This window comes from Rhamphochromis sp. 'chilingali' (assembly GCF_963969265.1).
Source record: "Rhamphochromis sp. 'chilingali' genome assembly, chromosome: 9".
In the NCBI taxonomy this organism is placed as follows: Eukaryota; Metazoa; Chordata; class Actinopteri; order Cichliformes; family Cichlidae; genus Rhamphochromis; species Rhamphochromis sp. 'chilingali'.
In genome coordinates, this window is record NC_137936.1 from 8,057,811 (window position 1) to 8,078,989 (window position 21,179).

The 21,179-nt window shown below is 42.8% G+C and overlaps 1 protein-coding gene across 1 annotated transcript; it reads left to right on the forward strand.

The window, feature by feature from the left end:
* Positions 1-2,004: 2,004 nt before the first annotated feature.
* Positions 2,005-20,845, forward strand: rybpb (RING1 and YY1 binding protein b). The gene is made up of 5 exons (XM_080891769.1): positions 2,005-2,161; positions 2,773-2,898; positions 16,734-17,039; positions 17,128-17,226; positions 17,559-20,845. Exons 1-5 carry the CDS (start codon positions 2,136-2,138, stop codon positions 17,806-17,808), a joined length of 807 nt encoding a protein of 268 aa, XP_080747895.1. The 5' UTR covers positions 2,005-2,135; the 3' UTR covers positions 17,809-20,845.
* Positions 20,846-21,179: the final 334 nt, after the last annotated feature.

Sequence of the window (21,179 nt, forward strand, 5' to 3'; positions counted from 1 at the left end):
TCCTGACCTCAACAGAGAGAACAGTCTGTTGTTGGGATGGCTGAGGTCCTTCACGATCTTCCTGGCCTTGGTCCAGCACCGCCTGCTGTAGATTGAGTGCAGGTCAGGGAGCTCGGAGCGGATGGTGCGCTCAGCTGACCGCACAACCCTCTGTAGAGCTCGTCTGTCCTGCATGGTGCTGTTCCCGAACCAGGTTAAGATGTTTCCCGCCAGGATGCTCTCTATGGTGCACGAGTAAAAGTTCCTGAGCACCTTGGAGGGCAGTTGGAAGTCTCTCAAGCGTCTGAGGTGGTAGAGACGCTGTCGGGCCTTTTTCACCACGGTGTTGATGTGACAGGACCATGACAGGTCCTGCGTGATGTGAACTCCGAGGTATTTGAAGCTGTCCACTCTCTCCACTGGGCACTCGTTGATGACGGGGGTCTGGTAGTTCCTCTCCTGCTTAGTGCTGAAGTCCACTATCAGCTCCTTTGTCTTACTGACGTTTAGAAGGAGGTTGTTCCTCTGGCACCAGTTCTCCAGATTCCTAATCTCCTTCAGGTAGGGAGGGAAGAATCTGCATCATAAGAGCACTTCTCTCACCTTCAGGCCAGATGTTCTGTTCCTAAACACCTCCTTTAATATGCTCTTCATCTGTGTTGTATCAATAAATTAGCTGGGCCTGCACAAATGTTGTGGTCTTTCCCCCCCAAAAAAAGAAAAACGTTGCTCCAAGGAATCATACAGTGAATACAAATGAACTCAACTCACTACACTCTGTGCGAGTGAGCGGTGTATAACTTGCAAGTTAAAACAAACAAACAAAAAAACCCCAGTTTTTTTCCAGGAACTCATTACAGAAGCAGCGAGGCAATGCGTAATGTTGTTTTGACTGAATTGTAGTTATCAGTAGGCCACCGTGATGAAGCTCAATTAGAGCAGCATGCTATGAGCTAAGCAGAGGTAATCACTGGGCGGAGGGCAAACTAACGTGGAGGAATGGATATTCACTCCAAACAGAAAAGGCGAGGGATTCACAATAGGACCTGGAGTCGTGGAGAGCAGCTAATGAGCCTACATGATTCACGCTTGGCCTCCCCCACAGAGAGCCTTGTCCTGGGCAGAGTGGAGGCGCGCAAGAGGTGCACTGCTTGCTCCAGCACATTCCAGGATGCAGCCTGTTAGAGCCGGGAGGGTACAGTGGATAAAAGTTTCTCTTGTATAAGGATTCTGTGTCTTTGTATAGTTTAGAATCAGTCAGGAGACCCAGAGAGTTACTTGTGCCTGCATGAGTAAACAGTAACTTTCCCACTTAGGCATTTTCTGATGAGGAGTAATACGGTCCATGAGACTGAATGATCAAATGTGGCTATTCACAGTGGATGTATTTTAAATGCAAGAGCATTGCTTTTTGTGACAAACAGTGCACATTTAAGTGGACATAATGTATGTGAAAACACTTTTTATAGAGTTTAAGTGTAGGGCTTAATTACGTGATGATGTTTGCGTGCCCATGGAGATTCACCTGCACGTACCTGGGCTTCTTCATTCAGATAACAGCAAGCAGTCCTGGTGAAGGTGAAAACTGATTGAAATGGAGCAAATATCAAATTGTTGACATGATTAAAGAAAAGAAAAAAGAAAAAACACACATTTGTCTATTTGGCAAACCTATGTCGTGTATATATATGTTTTTTTCTGTGAATAGCTTCAGTGTAACGTTTCTTTCCGTTTCTTTATTGTTTCCCTGTATTGTTTCTTTCCTCATTTAACTTCTGAAGCGCTTTTAATGCGCTTTACAAGTTCTGTGTATGTTTGTTTAATCACAAGAGTTGCAAGCTGTATCAGCGCTGCAACGCTGCAATCTGTAGATATGTATGTGTGTGGGTAAAGGAGCGGTCTGTCAAATATCTGTAGTAGTTATTAAAATAGCTACTAAATATCCAAGCCAGACTTTTAAACCCATGGAAGATGTGATTGGCTGTTTGCTGGTCACGTGCTGAAGTGCAGTCAGTCGCTGTGCCGTGCCTCGAGCCAGCACTGAGTGGAGACTGTCTGCCAACAGCTTCAACAGCGGCTCTACCAGGACCATACTACACTCACTGACAATTAAAGGAGGCCCTTTTTCTTCTTATTTTCGAGGACTGTTCTTCACCATGGGTGACAAAAAGAGCCCTACCAGGTAATGCGACCGCTCGCTGTCGATTTCGACTTGTTTTGAGCGTTTTGAGCTCGATATTTGGATGCGTTTCTCTCACACGGGGATCGTTTCTCCCTTTTTCAGTTGGTATGCCACAGCTAGCTAGAATAGTGCAGTCACTATGGCGGCTACTCGCTGCTTTACAGCCCAGTCAGTTAACAGACAAAGGGAATTTTTTCCGAGGATACGCCTGGCATTCCCTGAAACGCTCTTGCGTCTCGACGAAGCCTTTTGCAGGGTCAATGTCGAAATGGGCATTATTTGATATTGGTTTTGTTAGCCGACATGCTAAGCTTCGATGCCGAAATTTTTAGCAGTGCTTGCCTGCCCGCTAGCCTAGCTGGCGATTCAATCGGACGTTGTGGATAGTCGCTCGCTCCGCCGCTGTGGAGATTTATGAACCAAGGAGCTCTAACTGCCGGGACTCGAACCCAATATTAATGACAACACCACCATGCCCCGGGCTTTGCTGAGGAGCTCGTTTATTACACAACGCGCTCTGTTTGTCACAATCCCCTTTCTTGTTTATTCGTGAATTATATCTGTGGTATTTCAGAAACTAACTTGACCTTAACATTTGTGTCGTTTGTAAGGCCAAAAAGACAAGCCAAACAAACCGCTGATGACGGCTACTGGGACTGTAGCGTCTGTACCTTCAGGAACACCGCCGAGGCTTTCAAATGCAGCATCTGCGATGTGAGGAAGGGCACATCCACAAGGTAACGTAGCTCTCGTTCTCCCTCGCTCTCCCACTCGTCTGAGCGTCTCGTCTCCCCCTCCTCCCCCCCTTGCCTTGCCTTGCCTTGCCTGGCTGCAGCAGCATTGCATCGCAATTTATGGGAATGACAACTTTGATCGACAGCCTATTTGTCCGTGAGTGAATGGGGACTTGTTGATGGACAGTCTTTGCAAACACATCCCGCTGCTGTCTGGATTATCTGTAGTTTCTCGTCTTATGCGTGCTAAACATTGTATTTCGCGTTTTTTTTTTTTAATGCATCCGTCTAGGTAGGCTGCGTGCTTCACTAGCCAAAGGGGGTGGGGTGGGGAAGAGGGACCGTCCTTGATGATAGCTGTACAGCTACGATGCATCCACAACATCGAAGGAGCTGTATTTTGTTTTTTTCCCTTGTTAACCCCCCATCGAGTCAAACAAGGTGAATGTGTCTGCGCGCCTTTCACCTACCTGTAGGATTGCAGATTGTCATTTAACACTCATACAGTTGGATTTATTGAGCCTGAGACTGATGGGAAGTTTATTTTTGTGGTTATGATTGGCGTTTGGATGCAAACTAAACATGAATTTTTGGCATTTCAAAAGTCTTAACAGACTTTTTTTACTGCCTGTGCCAAGTAGTTTAAGGCACTCTGATTTCAAAGCATGGCCTTGTGTCTTGAAAATCATATTTGTCAGTCTAAAACATGTAAATTATTAACCAGAAGTCAAACTTGTTTTATTTCTCCTTAATCTGCTCTCAGATATTGCTCTAGATGAATGTCAACATTTATAGTAACGGGTTTGTGTGACTGTTCCAGACATTTCCCCTAAGTTTAACTCAGAATAAAATCTGTGATGTCAGCAGAAGGCATTGTTTTATGGGAAACTGAGATGAAATCATTGTGTAACTTGAATTTCTTGACGGGATTCCCTTTCGTTTTTGTGTATACTCACGCCTACTCTTTCTGTTCTGGGGAATGTTTTTGATGATAAGTTGCGTGTGCCGTGACCTGTGTTTGTGTGCTAATGTCACCAGTCGCATGGTGGTAATGGAGAGACAGATGAGTCATTTGTGGGTTTGTTGACAAGTTCCCTCGCATTCTAACCTTTACAGCTGTGGTTTACCATAAGCGGCTTGTCTGACACTCCTGGCACATATGGGGAGAAAACACTAGACTGGTTTGCTGAGAATCCAAAAGATTGAGCCCGATCTTAATTGTAAGTCTCCCCTCCCCCCTGATCTTTTTTTTCCCAGCAGCGTGTAGTTTAAGACCACAGCTGATGATGTAGGCTGAGCACGCTGTATGAAAGCAGGAAGCGGAGACGAGTGTGTCATAGCCTTCCTGTTCCATCCCCATTTACCAAGCTTTGGCAACAGTCCAGTTTTCTCTATTTGGTAAAGCGCATGACATCATCGGTGTGGTTGTCACACATTCCTGTTTGATCTGAATAGTTAACCTTTGATTAATGCAGCTGTGTAGTTGTGGGGCTGCCTCTTATTCTAATGAGTACTAATTAGCCATCTTTTTCTTCACTGTTTGATGTATTCCGGCAAAGCTCGGGATGAAGCAAAATGCTCTCAGCTAAATGATTTACACTTAAGGCTGTGTGTGGATGTTTGTCTTGCTGCTTTTATCTGGGGCTCTACTTTGGATGTGTGTTTATGCATGAGGACACACGTGTTTGCTAATTAGAGCTCCTCGCTGCTGAAGTTTGATTTGGATCGCCGGTTTGTGTTTGCTACAAGATGAGCGAAGCTGGGTATTGATTTATTCAGTCAGTGTGACATGATTGTGTTTTAAAGCAAGTTTGAAAAAGCTTGTTCTGCGCAGGGTGATTGTGCATAAGCTGGTTCTTTTCACTCCTTCCACGATATAGAGTTCCTTTTCTGTGTCCTGGCCATCAACATCTGGTCAGTCACAAAACTCTCTGTTATTGAATATGTTTGGGTACAACAGGTAGTAACCAGCTAACAAAGTATCTATTTCCTAGTTACGTATTGAGTCTGGGGGGTCTGGGAATCCAGTATCAGAAAAATTCATTCTGTTGAATTTGATGCATCCTATCCTCACAGTGTGCACGAAGCCAGACACCAGAGGGCTGTACTACAAAGCAGTATCGATGTTGGGAGTTTTCAGTGTCATGCACGTGTTTCTCCTTTTGCCTGCTTAGATCACCATAGCAACTTATGCTGAGCATGCAACCTGGTCCAATGCAGGTTATATTCAGAGTTTCAGTGTAAAATTCAGAGATAATATATGTGTTTACGTAGATTTTTAATTTGCTGCCAAGTCCATTTTACACTGCAGGAATTACAGCTCATAAAACACAGATTAGAAATTAATCAGTTTGTTTATAGGCTATTTATCAGCAGGATTTATAAATCACTTTAAATTATTTAGCTACGATCTGGCAAAAAAAAAAACCTTAGTGATTTCTACATCTCTTAACATTCAGCTATAAGACCGTGTTAGAGCTGAATGCACTGATGTTTAAATGTGTCAGTTTGAAAGTGTCAGAGCTCTAATGTGCAGCTGTCAAATCACAAATTAAAATCCAGCACTGACAGTGCACTGAGTGAAGATATAAATATATTTACGTATTAATATTTTTTTCTGCTCTGTTGCCTTCTTTCCTTACTTGCAGTACCAGTGTTGGCTTGGCTTTTGCCATTTTTTTTGGGGGGGGGTGTAGGCTATTCATTATAAATCTGTTAAATACGCATAGTTGATCCATTTTGTGTTACTTCTGTGGACGAGTAAATGACGCATAAGACAGCCCCATTAATGTGAGCACCCACAGACAGTGAAGAAGAGTGCCTGGGTTAACAAAGTTATTAGTCACTGTTGTGATACATGTTATTGCACATGTGGTTTTACGGTTTCGTTGAACCGGCTAATACAAAAAATCCTGGCCGTGTCAATCATGTTTCGTTATACACCCCTCTGGTGTTGATGGGAGACACACAAGTGACATGGGTCTTGCAGATTTGGAGATGGTGACCTGAATCACACTTTGTCCCCTGACAGCGAAAGGAAACGTAGTTAGCTGTGAGATATTCACCTGTGATTCATGCTAATGGAGACAAAAATGTGCATTAACAAGAGCAAGACTGTGGCATCAGCATGCAGGGAGAGGCCCCGTCTTCCCCAGTCGAGTACTCGAACCTGTTGAAACATGATACCCAAGTAGGCTAAATGTACCCTCTGCCACTCTTGACTCTTAAACAAAAAGCACCCCTGCTTTTGCACCTGACCTTCTGCTAATCTACAAGTCCAAACAGCCCGGGTGTTCAGCCTCTGCATTCAGTGCCCGCTCCTTTGGTAATTGGAGTAGGTCTTGCATTAGCATCCCTTGTGGTGGCCGCTATCATATTTAAATGTTTCTGGCATCTGAACCTGATCACTGTGTGAATGTGACACTGTGTTGCTGTGCATCAGTTTGCTTTGTGGTTGTGTTTGGTATGAACCTCTGGCAGCCCCGGGGCCTAGAGAGAAACCATTAGGAGCCCTCTAAAGTTGATTGATGGTGGAGATCACAGGAAGTCTTGAGGTACCTCAGTCTCTGACTGCTGCGCTGTTATCTCCACTCTGTAGTCAACCATTTCAAGCAGCTTTCATCTCTGCTTTGTATAAAACAGGATAAATGGGTGTCTCTGACACGTAAGCAAAATGCAGTACTGCGTTTTGGTTTAAAAAAGCTTAAATGCAAATGTGCAGCTTATTTGATGCGTAGACTCAAGCAAGGCGGCAGAACCTGAACCTTTAAAAGTAGTTTTCAAAGGTCTTACAAGTTAATTCTCAAACTCTAATGAATCATTTTAAAAGAAAATATTCAACTTGGGTTAAGTCTAGTTAAAACGCAGCGACTGCAGATGGACAAGTTAAAGCATGAAAGTAAAGAAAGTATAGCACTGTAATTAAAAATTTCATCCTTTGTGATGCGTTCCAAGTAAAACATATCTTTGAGTCTAGTAGCCAGGTATTTAGCCTAAAATGTAAACTCTTTTGAACACTCCTGTTTTCTTTTAATTTGATTTAGCTAAAAATATGACACACCCCCACACACACATTTACAAGTGAGGCTCTAAGTGAAAACAAGCTAATTCTCTCCAGTCAGCTGCATTTCATGTTACCTCGTCTTGTGTCTTATGACTGTTGCAAACATGCTGCATTTAAGTCAAATGTTCTCAGTTATTGTCCTCAAGGAGATTCAGAGTGGCTGGAATATAAATGATATCTAGCTCTAAAATCTTAATATAGGGTTAAAAAATGAGGAAAGTCCATCAGTGTTTGTATATGTATATGTTATACACACATAGTATAATTATGTCAGTGCGTTTGCATGTGTCTCTGTGTGTGTTTTGTCTGTCTTATGCTATGACGAAATGGTTATTATAAAGCGTGGATTTTCGCACTGTCACATTAAGGCAGATTGTCTGGAATAATGGAATTACATAAGAGGGCGCTCAATTTATATCCGCACTCCCTCGCACAAGCCCCCACTGCAGCCCCCACTCAGAGGAAACTGCTTTTGCTTATCCAGCATTATCAGCATCTGCACCAAAGCCCTGAGCATGAGCGGGTAGCCCTAATCTTTACATGTTAATTGCCGGATTTAAAAGTTCTTAATTACTTCATGGGATTTGGCAGTGTGAGTGATTAAATACAATAGCCAATTTGGCAATCTGACAAAACGGAGAAATGTTGAGAGAGCTGTTGAATCCAGGGGCTCCTCCCATTCAGGAAAAAGACGAGGCACGCAAATGACTGTGACAGTGAGGGAGCGAGGAGTCCTCTGAAAATACAGGAATGAAAGCATGTGAGGACAAAGAGAGGGGGAGTTGTTAAGTGTAAGTAAGGAGAAGGAGAGGACAGGAGAGAAATGGACCAGTAAAGGGACAGAAGGGGAGCGTTTTGTCTGGACATTTATGTGTGTGTATTAAGAGAGAGGGGGTTTGGCTGTAAGGGGGATGTGCTCACTGAGCCAAGAGTGTCCGGGGGATAAAGTAGAGTGAAGCGCATCATTACCCAGGGAGGGAAAGACTGGACAGCCTATTCCATTTCCACTAGCACCACTATTCATCCATGGGAAGAGAACAGCAAAATTTTACGAGTTTGAGAGCGAATTAGGAATCGACTGCCTTACTAGTGGTTTGATCTTGTTGATTGTTTGGTCTTGCCAAGCCACGGGTTATAGTGCATAATAAATCCTGCAGAAAGAGTCCTGGCTGCCGTGCTTGGCAGAACCTTTGCCCTCTTGATGTCGGGTTTCCCTCACATCTTGTTTTTGTTTGCTTGATAACTGTTGTTCCCTTTGTAGAACACAAGGAGAACACAAGCCTGCTGTGAAGGTGTTGTGTCCCCTTTGGCAGCGCAGTGATTTTTTTTTTCCTCAGGAAATTCCAAACCAGGCTGTGTTTTCTCTAAAGTGAATGGGTAAGAATATGATAGGACAGCAGTAATGATACAGTGATCCAGTTGACGGGTAACAGTCGTGGCAAAGCAACAGAAGAGAGGTGAGGTGAGGAAGAGACGTAGTTAAAGGCTGCAGGATTTATAGAGGATGGGAGGGGGATAATGGACGAGGAGAAAGTGACGAGGAAGTGGGGAAAAGAGCAAAGAGAGAATGATTGAGAGGTGGTGGAGAGGAAAACAAATGAGTGATACAGGGTAATGTGACAGTGCTGCTGATGGAGGAAGCTCATATGTGCTCAGTGCTTTTGTAATGTCTTGCTGTCAGTCTGCTTGATGCCTCGCTGTTCATAGCCTGAAAGGTCAGTCATGGAAAGGCTAGTTAAAGTGAAGATAAAGCATTATTTGCACATATTAGACTTCTGTGCTTTAAATTTGTCCATTATATTATCTTTTAAAACACACATAAAGGTATACAGACTCTCTTTGGGCTGTTGGGAGAAGCAGAAATGCATGCCCACAGCAGTCAGCATGGTGCAAAACACTTGTTGGAGAAAAGTTGAGACATCTTGGAGTGATTTCAGTGAATTCTTCTCAGAATGTCATTTCTTGTTGTTGTATGAGGATGAAGGTGTCAGTGCTTTCAAGAAACCCAATGTCTATATAGAACACCTAATAAAATTAGATAGAAACACAGTGGCAAATCCACAGAGGACCATGAGTAGATTATTTTTTTAATTCATAGAAACTAGGGGGGTAATGTCTGTGGTTCTGAAACTGAGACCAGACCCACAATAAAAGCATTCTTTGTTTCACTGTGTGTACACATATATATGTGTGTATATACACAGAAAACAGCAAATCTTCAGGTATTTATAGCAAAAGAAAATACAGGACACTTTTAAAGTTTTCAGTAAGGTGAGAAATCTGATTTTAATTTAAGCTATAGATTAAATTTAAAAGAAACTAGAAAAAAAACGCTGATCTGTTGCTCTGATTTTCCAAGTAACAGATTTTCTTCTTCTGCAAAGCTCTTTTGATTTTTTCCTTGTTATAAATCAAGTGCATGCCTTTCCTTCACAGAGGTGTACTTTGCCCCCTACTTAAAAGCCTAAACGTACTCTATTTACAGCTTGAGTCAGGCTGACTGAAAGTTAACAAGATGAGTCTAGAGGAAGTAAAACTCTCAGGGTTTCGTAGCTGAACCCGAGGAAGGATTTGTAGCTGCCTGCAGCTGTCTTTGTGTCTGGATCGCTCAGGGTCTCTCATGCAGTCCAGTTTAAGCGGTGCGCAGCAGTTGGCTGCCGGCTCATCTCTTTCTCTTGCCCCATGGCTACAGTGCAGGTCTCCTGAGGAACACAAGCCTTTTGTAGCCTGGGATTCTCATCATTCTGTCTTTACCCTCAAGACTCCCCATAACAGAAGCAGATCGGGTGGGATAGGCAGTTGCCCTTAGGAGATGCTCTTTACTGTCAAAAAGACCTGCTAATCCAGGACTAAAGCTCTCTGCAACCATAATCCATTCATTTACTTTTCATTTTAATTATATTTAGAGAATTGTTTAAACATCAGTAACTGCCTGAATTTTAAGTTTATGAAAAATTGTGCTATATCATACCATTTATGTTTTTTTGCCAAAAACAGGCAGCCTTATTCTTAATGCATGTCTAATTGGGCTTTTGTGCTAATTTATCTCCTAGTTGTGAATCAGAGGCTTTTAAAATTTAGATTAATGGGTTGTGTAGAATTTGTTTGCAAAGTCTGTATGTTCCAGCTTAACTATCAATAATTAACATTTCATATCTACTGCTCTTCGTGTAATTTCAGATTGTAGCTGCAGGCTGTAAAATATCATTGCGCTAGCTAAATAATGTTGGGCAGTTCTTTGTGTGTTCATGTTATTAACAGTTATCACAGTGTTCTGCAGGAACGTTTTATTCCTCCCTTTTTATTGTCTTCTCTGTGTTTATTTTTCTAATATAATCAAACAAAACTAGTTATGCTTTATGTGCCAACACAAAGTGTGAAATTTAAAAGTAGTTGAACTGAAAAGTAGTTTTAAGTAAACTGAATAAAAACAGGTATTCACTGTATTCAGTCATGTTCAAATCTGAACACTTGCTTGTGTATACACACACACAAGCTAGAGTCAAGTCAAAGCTGACTGAAAAACAAGTGGGTTGTTGAATCAGAGTTCCTTGTGATTGTTTGCAGCCTGTAGTTTAACTGACATGATATGGCATTATATGGTAGCTACCACTGGGGAAAAATACTATTTCTGGCTGCTTGCTTTTTCTTAAGATGTTTGTGGTAGAGACAAGAAGTGAAGAAGTGATTCGAACATTAAGCCCTCAAAATCCTGAGTGGAAGGAGCAGATGAAGGGCTGAATGCTTAATGCTTCTGGTGGGCAGTGAGAATGATTTGAGAAGTGCTATAGCCCCAGGCTCTTCTTGAGGTGCTTCGGCCTCTGCAGCACACTCACTTACACACATTACTTTACCCATGGATGGCTGGAGGTGACAGCACTGCTCCAGTCTCTTCAGGTGCAAAATTTCATCACTGGGAGCCTAAGCTCTGCACTTCAGTGGAATTTGTATATGTAATTTCTCAATTTAAATTCACATTAAATAAGGTACGTACTGTATTTGGGTCAGTTAAGGCCAGTGTTTCTCACACATTCTTTACCATGGTGGGCTATGAAGCTATATTAAAAGGAATCAAATTATATTCAGTGTCCCACTTTCACATATTTATGCAAGAGTGTCGTGAGCCGAAGGCATTATTTTTCAGGTTGCTGATCATTCTTGTCAATGCAATATCTCAGAAACGCCTTGAGAGAGGTGTTCTTGGCACCAAGGTTCACTTGTACTCGCAGGCAGGGAGGTGCCGCCCACTTCCAGTTTCTGCTGATAAATGATACTGTCATGTTTTTGATAAATCTGTAAGGTCAAAAGTCACGTTCTTTGTGAAACTTCACTGGAATAGCCTTCCAGGGATGCGTGATCCAACAGTTGGATTTACTACAGCAACTAAGGAAAACTACATATTTTGCAATTGGTGACAGATCTTGTGATTATTTAGACTGAAAATGCCATTTTTAGTGATTGCATAGATTTTCTGATCAGTGTTTAGTCAGCTGCCTCTTCAGTCGGTCTCCGTCTGGTTACTGAAAACTTCACTGCTTCAGAACCTCTGAAAGATTTGCTGTGAGTTGCAGTTCCCGTCTTAACCTGTAGCAGGTTGGGTTCTGGTTCATGTGGTACCATGCAGTGCTCAATGGGGGCAGCTGTGCGGAACAAGAACACTATAAAGCATGAGGTGACTTTAATAAGTGCTAAGCAGTGAACGTCTTTGGGTTTTGTTCTGACATCTGAAGCTGTTGCCCTGTACTTTTACTTATTTATTACACATTTTTGTAAATGTTTTTTTTTTTCTTTTTTGCCTGAAGGAATTATTTGCTAGTTAAAGTAAATTCTTTCCAGCCAAACAAAGTGACAGTTCATTAAAATAAAAAAAATCTTGCTGATAGATTTTATGTTTGAATTTGCTTTAACTTTCCTTAAATATAATGGTGGGATGTGCTATAGATGAATAACATGCAATCCACAGGAATTATGACTTTTTTTCACCTTATCACCTTAGACATGAAGATACCACTTTACGCATCATTTCAGAGAAAATCTTATTAGCAGTTAGACCAAACAGTTTAGTAGGCAGGTCCCATGAGCTGCTTGTCATAGAAAGTCTAGAGAGACTGACGAGCATTAAACAACAGACTGAGAAACTGTGCAGACAAATCACCATCTTATAGTAACCACATTCATGGCAGCACTGTCACCTCTTGGCCTGTGCTTACTCTAGTCAGGGGTGGCAAACACTGAGTCTACAGAAAGATCCAAGCATAAAGGAACTGCTGAGAAATATGTGTGCATGTAGAGCATCAGTAGGGCTATAATTTCCAGGTCTTGGGGTTGATTACTTGGCAGTATGCTGTCATAAGCTGTTATTAGTCAGACAGTTGTCCTTCTCATTTTCACAAGAATAAAATGGATGGAGCCTTGCAGGATGATTGTGTTACTTTTCATTTTGGGAGGAGCACAAGATTTTTTTTTTTCCTGTCAGTGTGGCTGCATTTTGTTAAAAGGGGTTGTCTAAAAAAAAAAATAAACTAATGAATAAAACTTTGCAAGCAATTTGCATGCTACAGTCATATCATCAGAAACCTGTATACTAACTCATCTACTTTGAGTGTGAACATCCTGTAATTTGCATATTTGAATATGCTTTGGCTGCAGCAGCTATCCTCAAACCATACTAGTTCGAAGCCTCCTCTCCCATCAAAACGCGAAGGTGATGTCACAGGATGATTATTGGAATTTGTTGCTCAGGACATGAAGCCTGTTGGTTATTACTCTGTGGTTATAGTGCTGGGATAACCAGTTGATGTAGTTTTTATTTTTATAAAAGCACATAAAGATGTGCATTCGACATCTTGTTAGTTCTGGGTCTATTATCATTTATGTATAAAATAACTAGAATAATATGATTTAACGTGTAGCAAATATCAGCCTCTTAATTGTGTTTGTGAATCATTTAGAATAATGAGGTTAACAGAGTGGGACAATCGATTACTTAAAAATAAGGTGTGATTTCCATTGATCGAGATGTTAAAAGCCCGTGACATTCTCAGATGCAGGATCTGAAACATGTGCTCCAGGCTGAGGCTCTCTAGTCTTTCAGCTGTGAGTGGAGAAACTCAGGTTGGCCATGAATGTATGCAGGATTCAAGTTGCAGAACAACTTTGTAGATCACTGAAGAAAAGGAAGCCCCCATTGTTGCTGCGCTGATATCTGAATGAGGGAGTGGGTGACGTTTAATAGCCTGGCTCTTTAGCGGGCTGGCCTTGGCCAAAGAACTCTGTTGTCTCTTAGTTGTCTCACTCTCTCTCTCCTCTTCGCTCAGCTGTCTGCCGCTGCTTTCACTCAGTTTGGCAGGAAATAATTGCTTGTCCTCCACAGCACTTCAAATAAAAGAGCTGTGTTAATGAGGGCTTTCCTCCTTCTCTCTCTCACTCTCTGTGTCCGTCTGTATATCGCACTCTCCATCGCTCATTCCCTCTCTTCATTAGTCTCTCTCTGTGAAGTGCTCAGGCTCATTGTTTTTAGTTTCTGTAGAAAGAGTTGCCTCTGAAATAGCAGCCTCAGCTTTTGCTCCTGGCTGGCAAGTATCGGCTGCTTCTGACCAGTGAGAGCACCAGCTGAGCAGAGGTGTGTCTGCCTCTGTGACAGTTCAGGCTGAGTGGAGCAGTCTAACTATGGGTGTCAGTCTGACTGAATTAGGAGCTTTTAAGCATGATGATAGTTATTTCAGGGCATCCCGTAGAGGGAGGCTCCCCATTCCTCCCTCCCCCCCGGTCTGTGGAATTTGGAGGCAAGCATGGGAGGAGCTGTCAATCACAGCCTATTGTTGTGTGAAGGGGAGGTAATATGCTGTAAGCCCTCACAGTGGGAAATGATTCAACAGCAGGCTTTACACACTTGACACCTACGCGCGCGCACACACACACACACACACACACACACACACACACACACACACACACACACACACACACACACACACACACACTTTACCAGGAATATATTGGCAGCAGTGGGAGGTTGGAGCAATTTCTGCAATTGGACCCTGGGGTTTACTTTTGGTCCTACTCCCAGTATCCATTTTCCTTTGTGCTATATAGATGCTTCTTATTTGATTTGGATATTCACTTGTAAAAGTAATTTTAGCGGTGTTGTAGTTTAATTAGTACACTCCCATGTTCAACAATGTGGAATAATTCAGTAATGAACCGTAATGGTTTTTAAGCAGGAGACTTTTTCAGGGCCTCTATTATTTCATGAAATCCAGTAGCACACACCGTAGTGTCATGCAGAGCGGCGTGTTAATGAGCCACAGAGCAGCAGTGTGCAAAGTCACGATGTATGGTCAGTGAATAAATAATGGGGTAAAGAGAGCAGTGGCTCTGTCATGCCAGCAACAGCTCATGGCTGACTTACAGCTGGCACTGAATCACCGGCTAACCAGCAGGACGGCTTCTGCTGCCACCAGTGCTGTCGACACAAATCTCAAGCTCTGACCAGGGCATCAATTCTGCAATGGGCTTATCAGTCACTCACTCATTCACCACCTCCTTGACTCACAGCACTGGCTGCCACAAAGAATGATATCTGGTCCTGTTGGATCCTGTCTGTTTACTCGTGGCGGTGGGTTAAAGAAGTAGATTTAAAACCTTCAATACGTTCTCATATTTTGTTAGCTGTGCATATTTCCAGCATGATGATGATACTGAATGAGGTCCAGAGATCTGTTGAATTCCCATAGAGAGAACCATCGAGACAGGACAAGGAAAATCCTATGTCAGGAATTCATGTTAATGTCATCGAACATTACGCTTTATCTCCTTGGAGATGTGACACACAACATCCAGTCCATTACTGTAGTTACTAAATTCATCACTTTGTATTTAAAAGCTTTGCTGAGTTTAGTTTGGCTTTTCCAATTAGGACCTCTCATACTCAGCACAGGAAGTAATTACTCCAAATTAAAGTGGAATTGGGATCTCTTTGATGGGAATAGGATAGGGTTGGCAATTATAAAGATGAGATTTCTCCCAGCTTTAATTTTCACCCACAGAACACTCCCAAAACAAGGCCACACACAGGGGCAGCAGGTAGGAGGGGAAAGAAAACGGGCTCCAGAGAACCACAGCAGCTAATGGATCCTGGATCAACAGCCCAGGGCTCATCAGCATTCAGCACAGCTGCTGTATTGATTGAAATGTAGTGCAAGCATTACAACATGATGCTCTATTATACCCCAATTGATTGTCTTCTGATCAGCTGCGGGTCCCCACCCTCTCCTTCTCACTCTGTAATAGTTCACAGCAGGAGGAGAATAAACGAGCTTGATGGAGCAGTTGAGGATTGGGAGCGAATCAGCAGAAAAAAAACAGAAAAGATGGACACAGCTCTGAGTTTATAAGCAGCGGGCCACTAAAAGGTTGGGAGACTTGGAGAGCGGAGATTCAATTGTGAAAGATGTGCGAGGATTTAAGTGCAGAAACAAGAGTAACAGGAGTGGCAATATGATGTTGCTAAATTGAAACACTGAGGCCTGCCACTTAAGCTGCTGTCTGAAAACCACTCTCTACTGCAAGCCACTTAAAACAGTCTGACACACTACAGCTTCATTTTCCAGCAGTAACCCTTGTTTGTCTGGACTGATACTTGGACCAGCAGAGTTTCTACAACTTTCAAGCCTCACTCCGTGACCACAGGTTTACTAAAGCAGTCAGAGGTCAAGGGATGAGGGCTGCCTTCTGCTCTGCTGGAGTATTGTTGCAAAAAAAGAAGAAAGAAAGAAAGAAACTTCCTGCCAAGATTAGAAATGGTTTTGGAAAGGTTGGGTATACACATCTAACTAGTAGAACTTGTTCCTGTTGAAAGGGCCCCTGAGCAGCCATTAAGCTGTGCCCGGCTGTTTGTTTGCACGCTAAGCTTTTCGAGTGCATGTTTGTGTGTGTGTGATCGTACTTGTGGTTTACTCCTCACCACGCTTGCCCAGTGCTGGCTTGTGATTATGCATGTTGCTGGCTGCGGTTTGGTCTCTGCTGAGTCTCTGGAAGACTACAGGCATCTTTCCCTCTCCCCCGAGTGCCCCCCCCCCCCCCCCCCCCCCCCAGATGCTGTCAGCTGATGTTCATCATGCAGCAGGTGTGTGTTTTGGCTCAGTCCCTCCGACTTTGGGTTACCTCACAACTTCCCTATTCAGCAGTTCTGTGGCGTGAGACCACAGAAAAGATGTTTTCAGGAACAAATTGTTTTATGTGAACCTCCCTCTCTGGTTAATTAGAAGTTGCTTGTGACATTTATCTTCCTTGTGTTTATTGTCTCTGCTGAATAAGAATGCTCAGTCAGATTGCGGTTTGTGATTATTTGTGTTTTCAAATGAGTTATAAAAAAAGGGCTCTGTGGTTGCTGGTGAGCTCACTGAGAGGGAGCAGCAATACCACGTCCAGCTGAATCTCAATCTGTGACAAATTGGGCCAACCCTACAGTAATCAGATTAGAGGACCTAAGTGACGTGCTGCAAATGTCCCACCTTGTGATCCTGTGCATTCATTTTATTATGACCGTGAGCTAATGAGATTAGTCCTAAAATAGAGCTGCTCCGCCAGGAAGCGGCTGCACAAACCTGCCTGTGCAGCAGCTGGGAGCAACAAGCCTTCCCCCCCGCTGACCTCCACGTTCAGTCGCTTCTCTTCGTCAGCTGTAGCATGACCATGTTGGTCTGTGGCCAAAGTCAGTTCACAGCTCTACTACAAGGCTAATCCATGTTTGTGCCTTGGATCTCCTCCACAGGAAACCCCGGATCAACTCCCAGCTGGTTGCCCAGCAGGTGGCTCAGCAATACCCGATGCCTCCCCCACCCAAGAAGGAGCGGAGAGAGAGGAGCGAGCGCATAGACAAGGAGCGCCCGGAGGGTGAAGGAGAGCGAGCCAACGGAGAAGGACGCCCACAGGTCGAACGTCCAGAGAGAGTGAGGCCAGAGGGAGACACTCCTGAGAAGGAAAAGAGCGACAAGGAGCAGCCAATCAAAGACAAACCCGACAGAGAGAAGGAGATCAGCCCAGCTCTGACGAAGAAGCCCAGCAGCAAAAAGACCAGGTCAGCGTACGAATCACAGCGCATGTTTCTGCATGCCTGCAGTGGTGCTGATATCAATCCTCACTTGTGTGCGTTTGTTTTCCTCCAGACCCAAATCTGACAGCCATCAGAGTTCACCCAGTGACAAACACAGCATACAGTCTGGCAAATCAGCAACCAAGACCAACAAGAACTCTCACATTTCCAGGTGCGTAGCCCACTCCCCTGCTCTGCATGTGTTTCACAGAGCACGTGGTTTAACTTGTATGACTATGCAGTAGTTCTGGTCAGAGAAACTCATCTAGCACAAGGTTAGTGGGAAAGCTCAGCTGATTCACAAATGATCTTTTACACTAAACGCCCACTCTTACTTTTGATGCACTTGTTCTGACTGTGCATGTGTCACCCGATGAATTGAGCAATTTAGTGTAACCACCCCCACAGTGCTGGAAGCCTCCCATTGTTGTTGCTGAGATGCACATGTTGTAGTTGGCAATTGTGACTACTAATATTTAGTTTTTCTCCTTCTCTTCTCCTCAGGCCCAAACTGAAGAACATTGACCGGAGTACTGCCCAGCAGTTGGCTATCACCGTAGGAAACGTCACGGTGATCATAACAGACTTTAAGGAGAAGACCCGCTCCTCCTCCACATCTTCATCCACCGTCACATCCAGCGCGGGCTCCGAACAGCAGCACCAGAGCTCCGGTTCCGAGAGCATGGACAAGGGCTCGTCACGCGCCTCCACCCCAAAAGGGGATCTCTCTGTGGGGCATGACGAATCGTTCTGAGGTCCCGCTGCCATCCTCCACCACCTATGACCCACCCTTGCACCGCTCCCCCCTTTCCCCATGTTTCTGGACACTATGGATCCCACAGGGGGAGGGATTTCACCTTTTCCCATCGCCGACCCGCCTTCATTCCACGATCTCCCCTGGATGCTAAGAGGAACAGTGAGGTGCCATCTTTTACGGAAAACAAGCGCCCCCCGCTTGGCGAATATCCCTCGTGGTTACACCTGTGGCACAGGCGAGGAGAGGTGGCCTACACGGAATAACACCCTCATTCCTTCCCCTCAGCCCCCTCCCCAGTAGCATCCAGACACTTGTATGTATTGTTTTATATTTGTACGTGGATGTGAGGCCAAGTCAACTTTTTTTTGTTTGTTTGTTTTGTTTTGTTTTTGTAAAGAAGAATTCTCCGCTGGGCACAATAACCACCACTTTTTTTAATAACTTTAAAACTATTATTACCTTTATTTATTACCTGTTGCACCTGTATACTTTGATATTCTCCTTTTTATGTTGAAGCTTTGCTGTGTAGCTCTGCAGATCGATCGTTCCTTCAGTGTTTTTACTACAGTCTGAAAACAATAGGACAACACACACACACACACGTCAGATACAACACACATATACACTCACACACATACACACACTGGTGCTAGATACACTGTGAAGCGGTTTTGCAGATCTGGGATTGCCCATTCGCTCAATGTGACAAAGTGCTGATGAATCAAATTCTCATTCACTTTTCTCAACAACACTGTCTCGCTGAACACTGTCGGGACCTCCAGGTCCGTCTACTTTTTCTGTACAGGTCATTGTGCATCAGAAGAAGGTCACCTAAAGTTCAGACACCTGACTTTTTCAACTAGATTGTCTATGATTTAGTATGCTATAGCAGATCTCTTATACAGTATCTTATGTCTTTAACTGTACAGTGTAGGCTGTTGTGTAAAACACTAAAAGCTGTCAATATTTTTCTGCATTTGGTACTTAAATATTGAGTTTTCTGGCTGCAGGCAGAGCTGTCCTCTCAGCTGGTGAGGAGCCAGAGCATTTTCTGTTGTGACTGAATGATGGTTAAAAGCAGTTCCACTTGGTAAAACCATATCGAGCTGTAAAAATAGACCTGTTGTGTCAAGCTGTTGTGAGTCGATTTTATTTTATTTTTCCTCCTCCACCTTCTTTCTTTTCTTTTTTTGTGGTCCTGAAGTCCACCCAGAAAACAGAGTGCAGAGACGAGAACAATTTACAAAGACTGACAATTCAATTGACTTGTTTTTATTTGTATTAATTTAAGACTCCTGTCATTGAAGGCAAAACAATATTGCAGTAGTTAAATAGAAGACAATTGTTCTTTCAATTTTAATGCAGCAAGGCTTATTTAAGGGTTTTAATTCACGTTCACCTTAGCTGATACTAGACCAACATAATTTCCTTTTAACTGTATGAAATTGTATAAAGAATAAATGTGTATATGATATCTTAGTTTTATTTATTGAAGGACCAAAGGAATTTCATAATGACATGATACATAGACAGATGAATAACAATTTGAAATGCAATTATCTAATGTGTGAGATGAATAACAGTTTAAATAAAGACTAATATAATCCATGTAAATGGTGTTCTTATTGTCCACTCATCTTTGTGCGTGGCTAAATTGGGGCAGAGGTCATCATGCTGTGAGCGGAGTCGAGGGAAAACCACAGCTCCACACGCAGTGGTGGATGTTGCCTCGTCGTGCACACAGTGAGAAGCAGTGTGGGCGTGGGAAGAGCTCTGGGTCTTAAGACTTTGGCCTTAGCGAGCCCCTCTTCGCTCTGCTGGACTACCATTGTACATGCAGCTCCCCTAACGGAGGCCCCAGCTCACAAATTGAGCCGCTCCCAGAGCAACTAAAAGCCAGGTTACGAGAGGTAACCGTCCCCTCCTTTACCCCCCCCTCCACCCCAAAACTAAAAAACCCTCCTAGGAAGTGAGGGGCAGGATTTGATCTGTGTACACTCAAACGCTTTCCAGAGTCACACGTAGGGATGATAATCATGTGTGTTGTCAGTCCAGGAGATGTGTTTATTTTTTTCTGCTTCTGAGCGATGGTTAATATGTAATTACCGGTATGTACTTTATTGCATTCAAATATGGAATCAGTGTTCAAAGTGAGGAAAAGCAATGTGAATAGAACTTTAAAAAAAAAGTGGGACTGCTGGTCAGAGGGGAAATGTTTTGTCCAATTTTTACAGAGAATGAAACCCTGCTTTGTAATGCAATCGGTTAGAAATGGGCCTAAAAAGCCATCTTTTCACCTGCCTTATCTGCAACCACATTCACTTTGACTGAGTACTCCCAACAGAAAGGATTCATGGTTAAATTATTGACAAATGGGCCATTTGCTGAGTATATGAATTATTGCTTGTATATAGAATTTTAAAAAGGTGCAAAAGCAAACACTATGAATACTGGCATTGGAGCTGAAGTCTTTTTTTTGTTTGTTTCCTGTTTCCTTCCCGCGCAAGCAGTTCTGTTCTTGTGTGCGACCAGTAACCTTAATTTACTGTGTAAAGATGGTTACATTTTTTAGCTTTGTTTGTCAGACCCAAATATAGAATGCTTGTTTACTGACTGTATAAGCTTAACCGTGAATTCCACTTACGTGTATTATACAAACTCATTTCTTCCTATAACGATGTCTTGTACAATGCTTTTAAAGTTATTGCTCTGTTTAAAAGAAAAATTAAAAAAAAAAAAGTAGGGAGAGAACAATAATCCATTCTTTGTTTAATCCAGTTTTAGTTTTTTCTTTCTTCTTTTCTTTCTTTCTTTTCTTTTTTTTTTAAACTTATAGCTGATGTGTCATTGTTTTCCCTTGTGAAATGGTCACATTATGTTCCTGGTGTGGAAATGTACTCAGCATTTTCAGCAGATCACAGCTCCTTGTCTAGCTTATAATGTTGAACTAATACATGTTTCTGGCATGTGCACGACTTTGCGCTTATAGGCTAACCCGATCATTTTCCTCTGCTTCAAATAGAAATGTCTATTTATGAATTTTGCTTGTAGTTTTTCACAAATAAAATTGTTAAAGTTATCTATTTTCTGGCTGTTCTGTGTCCTTTGTATAGTGTTCGGGGTTACAAAGCATTGTAGTCACGTTGCAGTGCTTATGTTACAGCAAATGCACGACATTGCTTTTCCTTAAGTCAGTAATCAGATTTCATTACATTACTTACTGATCTAGTGATTATTCAGTTTTTTTTACTTACTGGACATTAAAAAAAAACCTTTCATGCAAGTTTGAGCAAACGTCAGCAGATCTTAGTTTGTTCACGTGACGGGAACAAAGCACTCTACAAACTCTGAAGAGTGGCAATATCGAG